Raw genomic sequence first — 6,066 nt, 5'->3', positions numbered from 1 at the left:
CTCGCCTGCAACACCTCCCTCCTCCACGCGCTCCTCCTCGGCACAGTCCCAGCCCCCTTTCTGCCCGGCAGAGAGCTGAACGACAGCGGGCCGACGGCGACGATGGACATTTGCATCGCCCGAGAACGCTTCACCTCGGCCTCGATCCCCGCGCTGACAGCCTTCCTCTCCGTAGACTGGGACCCCGCAGCCCTGGGCGGCGGCACCCTCGCCCTCGTGGCCAGCGCGTTCCGTGAAGCCATCGACCGCGCGAGCGCCGGTGCCGGACGGACGGCCCTGATACGCTGCGCCGCGGAGGGGCGCAAGACGTCGCGGGCGGCGATGCGGGCCGCGGGCCGGTTGGACGACAGGCTGCTCGTGCGGCTGGGGCGGGTTGTCGGGCTGGACGAGGTGGCGGCGTGCGCGGACCTCGGGGATGTGATTCGTGCCGGCCGGGCCGAGGAGTTTGTCGGGCTTGTCGAGGAGGGGAGGGTGACGCGGGGCGAGGGGGGGCCCAATTGGCACGCAGGGGGGCGGTTTTGGAGTTGATGGGGATTCGGAAGGCGGAGCATGCGTAGACGAGGGTCGAGAGGAGGAGAGCCGGGGTGTGCGAGTGGAGGAAGGTGAGGTTTGTACAAGTCGTCGGTGAGGAGAGGATGCTCGGCGGCGGGGTCGTATGATATCAAGTGCAGATTCTTGCGACCAAAGTGTGTCTTTGGTTGTCAAGGTATATAGGGGTGAGCAAGAGAACACTAAACCAATACGATAAGTCATGATCAAGATGGCATAACGCATCACGCTGGGTATCATTCTCACCACCTTCATCCATCTGATCTAACAAAAAACAAGAAACCAAGAAATATCTACCCCAAAAGGCAAGAAAGAGGATCGTGAGCGCCAGCCGCTACAAATGCATCCAACCATTCGGCGCCAGAAAATGAGCCTCGTTAATCAAACACGCGCGTCCTGGCTCGTCACGGTCCTGATCCTCGGCCTTCCACCGCGCCAACCTGTCGTCGACCCGCCGGTCTGTGAACCGCGTGCTCGTGAACCAGCCCAACAAGCGGTTCACAGTCCGGCCGCGGCCGATTGCCCAGCCGCTGAGCCAGCTGCGGCCTGGCCCAGGGTGCGTAGCGGCATACGCCATGATGTTGTAGCCCACCCGAACCCTCGGGTTCAGGTAGACGCCTAGGTCCGCCGAAAGGGGATTGTCGGCGTGGATGAGGCAGCACTCCGAAGCCTCGAGGTGCAGTTGCGCCAGGGAGTCGGGAATGGCGCGGAACCGCAGCCGTTTGGACTCGATGGGGGAGGTGAATGGCGCCGCCGGCATGGCGACGATGCCGTTCCAGCAGCTCGTCACAGGCACAGCGTCGGCGTGCGCCAGAACCGCATTGCGGCTTGCCGTCGCTCGGAAGTATGGCCACGTCGGCGTCAGGTGAGCGTGGCCGTTGGCGTCTCGCAGCGCAAAGGTATCGTAGAACAAGGGGGGATCGGAAAAGTCGAGCGAGCATGCGGCCGCGTAGACGCCGCGGTTCGTGTCGAGCAGAGTCAATGCGTCTTCGGGCTGCTCCAGTCAGTACACTGCTTGTCTTGGCCTGCTTTTTTTTTGGGGGCGAGAACCATGTTAACTGACCGTAAACAAGACATCGTTCAGAAACAGCACCTTATCGAATTTGAACCCCTTCTCGTGGAGGTCGTCGAGGTCTCGCAGCGCCGAGTTTCTCAAGTTGGCCAGGAAAGGTATCCGTCTCATCTCTGGCTTGGCTCCCTTGGACGGCACAATCCAACCCTCGGGCAGGCCCGCCCCCTGAGCGGGCCTGTTGGCCTCGAGCTCGTCCTGGTGCGTGACGTTGCTGGTGATGACGCTTCTGGGCACGCCGCGGACCTCAAGCTCGGCGTCGAGCTCGGCGAGGGCGGCCTTGGTGTCATCCCAGCTGCCGCTCTCATGAACGTTGACGAAGACGTTGGCGCGACCGAGGCGTTCGACGAGGGCAAGAAGTGCCGGATTCCACTGCTGGCGAAGCAGGGGAGCGTCGTTGTAGTGCAGAGCGGCTATGTAGACACGCTCGTGCTTGCGGGGGGTGTCGAACGCGTGCGGCACGTGGTCATGGCGGGCTATTCGGTTCTGGAGGCGCAGCGTATCGAAGAAGGTAACGAGGGCGAAGAGGAGGAGGCCCAGGCGGACAGAATTGCTTCGGAGGAGGCGGCGGGCGGCGAGGCGGCTGCCCATGGTGGGTGGTAGTTGAGGCCAATGGCCAAAGTACTGTGCCGGGTGGCAGAATCAAGTCAAGGCCAGCAGCCCCAGTAGAGTCAGGGTCGGTTTTGGAGAGGGAAGATGGTTGTAAAGAATGACGACGCGAGGGTGAGATGGGCGAATCCAGGGTGTGGTTTCCTCCTCCACCGCTCGATTGCCGAGCGTTGAGCCGCTCCCTTGGCAGGAGACGTGGGCAGCGTGTGAATGTGTCGACAGCTTCTAGCCAGTAGAGGTGTCTAGGTTTGTTTCCAGAGCAAGTAGCACCCCACAAGGGATCGAAATCGTCAAGTTCAGAAGAGGCTCTCCGAGTTGGCATTATCCATGACTTGCGTGTTGGCGCTCTCTGTAAGAGGGGATGGCGGTTGGGTTCAATGTGCACGCGCGAGGCAATGCGAAACCTAGAGATGGTGACACGATTTCCATAGTTCAAGATTGAGCAGGCCGAGCACCGCCTTGTCCTCGTCCTCTTGGCCACAGGTGGAAGCTTTCTTCGCCTTGGTGGGGTCCAAGGGATACAGGCAAGACAACTGCATCTGCAAGGTACCTTGATGTTACGTACCGAGGGTACCTTACCTAGGTACATGTAGCTACCTACCTAGCTAGGAGGTACCTAAGTAGGGGTGATACCAGGTGCGGCCCGGACACTGGAAACTCTCAACGTCGCCCTCCACTGGACTTGAAACATTAATGACCCTTGTACGGACAGATGCCCCCACTACTGGCCTATCAACCTCCACAGCGCGCGAGACACATGATGCAGATGCTATCACCAATGCGAACACGGCTAACCACCATTCTTCAAAGTTCGTCATTTTTTTCTTTCTGCTAGTCTTACATGAGAAAAAGGCCTCCTCCAGATAGCGAGGCCATGAGGGCGATCTATTTCACTCGTTCACCCATCTATGGCTTCGTAACACCCAGCCAGCCCATCTCCGAGGCACCTCGCGATGCACACAGTTGTTGCGCACCGCGTGCGTACTGTGTGGCTTCTGGCGCGATCCATGAAAGCAGCTTCATCAACAGAGGGCTTGCTTCAGGAGCACCCCAGACGCTATACCCGACGCTATACCCGACGCTATAGCGTCGGCCTCGAGTGGCGATACAATCGCCCTTTATTTGGCAAAGTGCAGGTCGTAGCCGAGCCACTTGCGCCGCACCACCTGGTCGACCGACAGGCCGGGGTAGCCGTACGTCAGGGGCAGGGAAAAACCACCAGCCCGCGACGGCGAGGGCGAGTACCACGGTGGCCGCGATCCACGCGCCCGCCATGCTCTGTCCGCCGAGACGCTCACGCGCCGTGAGGTGTCGCTTCGGCGCGTCCTCGACCTTCTTCGTCTTCTTGTGCTCACCGACGGGCTCCGCCAGGAAGATGAACTCGAGGAGGGCACCGGCCACGAGACACGACGCCAGGTGTGCCGGCAGGTAGTGGTGCAGGAACAGCTGGCGGCCCATGAGGTAAAAGGGGAAGTAGTGCGTCGCCCACGCGAGGAAGAAGAAGCCCGTCGAGTTGTAGAGACGGTTGCGGGAGCCTAGAGATCCAGTCAGTACGACGGTCATGTCATGGGACGGAAGGTGTGTCACTCACGGCGATCCAGAGCGTCGATGCCACGGCGCAGAGACACCTGATCGGCACCAATGATGCCGACAAACACAGCGAGAAGACTGCTGGCAATCCACCAGCCCACTGGGTTGCCCAGGAAGTAGATCTGCTGGCGCGTGTCGTTCTTGGTCCAGAAGCTCACGCCGCGGAGTAGGAAGGGCCACTGGTATGGGTGGCTCGAGTACGGGTGGCTGCTGGTCAGCTGGTTGTTGTGCCAGAACATGGCGCGCTGCAGCTCGAACCACTTCTTGAGGAATGGCATCGTCTTGACCTTCTTCTCGGGCTTGGCACGGCGCGCATCGTCCTCGGGGAGCGACGGGATGTCCTCGACGAACCAGACGTTGGACGCCGCCGTGAGCTGCTTGTTGCCGTTGATCTCCTGCTGTTTGTGGCCCCAGTCTGGCAGCGCCTTCGAGTGTGTCCACATGGCTACCTTGCTCGGATTGTGGATCAGCTAGAAGTGGCCCGACACGCTCTTGAGCGACTGCTTCTTCTTGCCGTGCTCGATGCGGATCTCAAAGACCGTGTCCTTGGCGCGGGCACCGAGGGCCTCCTCGACGCTGACGGCGGTGAACTCCTGATTGGTGGGGTACGAGGGAGACGCAACATCGTGCGAGAGCAGAATCATGTCAGTCACTGTGTGCCGCAGACGAACGAGGTCGTGGTTCCTGACGACACGGCCAGTGGTCTCCTCTCCCTCCAAGGGGAGGATCTGCCAGTAGTTGTTCGTGTCATTAAAGGGATAGCCTGTAATCTGCTGGCCCTGGCTCGACACACGACCGTCGTCGTACCTGAGAGGATAGCGGTCAGGGTGGCTGTGCAGGTACGTCTTTGTCTCCTTGTGGCGGATGGTGAGCGAGTCGTAGTAGTTGATTTCCAGCGAGTTGGCAAGCATGACGTTGTCGCTGAGGGTTTCCTGGAACTCTGGCGACATGAAGTCGTCACCGGGGCCGGATCGGTTGAGGATGGCAAAGTGAACCTGGAACCAGAAGAGGTAGAAGAGGAAGGGCATGATGATGAGGCCAAAGGCACGGGCGAGGAAGTGCTTAGTGAAGTCGGGCAGGCTCAGCGCACCGCCGGGCCTCTTGACGTCGAGAAGCTCCCACAGGTCAATGGCGACCGCCGAGCCGATGGTGACAAAGGCGAAGAGACCCACGTACTTGACAGAGATGTCAGCCGAGAGCGCGAAGCCCGTGAGGATAAGCCACTTCCACCACCTGCGGGAGAACGGCTCAGTGGCGCAAGCCTTGTGGAATTTGATATAAGCAGAGCAAGCTGCATGCCATGGCGAAAGAACGAGAGTGGCGTCGAGCAGAATGAGACGGGTCTGACCGATGTGAGCGTTGTCAAGAAGGAACAAGGCCGGGCGGCGAGCAGACAGGCAGGAAGACTGTAGCCAGACTCCCACATGATGAGGTAGGTCACAGTAAACAGTAAGAGCGCCGAGGATAGCGGGAAGGGCTCGGAAGGCAACGTAGGGAATCTTGTTGGTGATGTACGAGTCACCGATGTTGTCGAAGTGGAAGTGACCATCGTATCCCACAAGCCATCCCATAAAGGCAAACAGGAGCTTTCCGAAGGGAGGGTGCACGTCGAAGAAGTAGGTACGCTCGAGGTAGTAAGAGGCAAACTGTTCACCAGAGCTTTGGTCAGAAAGGGCTCATCGACACGAAAAATACGCAAGTGTCGGAAGGGCACGCCAACATACCTTGCCGAAGTGAACCTCGTCGAATACTACCTCGTTCGGGTGGCTGATGCCCCAGAATCTGGTGACGAATGCCAAAAGGGTGGTGATGGCAAGTCCAACGCCATACTCGGTCTTCTGAGGGCTTTCTTGAGGGAGCGCGCAACAGACTTGGCCCTTTGCCCTTGGCCTTGACCCTTGACCTCAGGCTCGCTATCCCGAGGCCACAGGCGACTTCTTCGAAAGCCGTGTTGCGCTGTCGGACGCTTCCCTGCGGGGTGGCAGTCGTCGACGCCATGGTGAATGGAGAAGAAAGAGAGAAAGAAAAAAAAAAGCTGCAGAAGTGTCAGTCCAGCTGCAGAACGGAAGGTGATGCAGCAGCGATGGACCAAGTCTCCCGTCTCTGCTGGAGTAAACGCGAACGTCTTGGGTCCAGCTTGTCAAAGGACAGGTAGCTTCACGAGCCCACCAATAAATTCAGGGGAGATGCAATGGGCTGGAATGGTTAGACGTACTGTATGGATGCCTTGCGTACACTGGTTAAGTGGA

General features: G+C 59.5%; 2 protein-coding genes across 2 annotated transcripts; both read right to left on the bottom strand.

The window, feature by feature from the left end:
* Window positions 1-883: 883 nt before the first annotated feature.
* Window positions 884-2,209, bottom strand: VDBG_05990 (conserved hypothetical protein; the record flags this gene model as incomplete). The annotated part of the gene is made up of 2 exons (XM_003003502.1): window positions 884-1,543; window positions 1,613-2,209. 2 exons carry the CDS (start codon window positions 2,207-2,209, stop codon window positions 884-886), a joined length of 1,257 nt encoding a protein of 418 aa, XP_003003548.1.
* Window positions 2,210-3,133: 924 nt separating this feature from the next.
* On the bottom strand, window positions 3,134-5,815 carry VDBG_05989 (dolichyl-phosphate-mannose-protein mannosyltransferase; the record flags this gene model as incomplete). Its single annotated transcript, XM_003003501.1, has 6 exons — window positions 3,134-3,762; window positions 3,819-4,266; window positions 4,306-4,386; window positions 4,489-5,463; window positions 5,542-5,655; window positions 5,783-5,815. The coding sequence occupies 6 exons, from the start codon at window positions 5,813-5,815 to the stop codon at window positions 3,134-3,136; spliced, it is 2,280 nt and encodes a 759-aa protein (XP_003003547.1).
* Window positions 5,816-6,066: the final 251 nt, after the last annotated feature.

Source organism: Verticillium alfalfae, genomic scaffold (genome assembly GCF_000150825.1).
Source record: "Verticillium alfalfae VaMs.102 supercont1.7 genomic scaffold, whole genome shotgun sequence".
In the NCBI taxonomy this organism is placed as follows: domain Eukaryota; kingdom Fungi; phylum Ascomycota; class Sordariomycetes; order Glomerellales; family Plectosphaerellaceae; genus Verticillium; species Verticillium alfalfae.
This window is presented reverse-complemented; position numbering and strand designations above follow the sequence as displayed.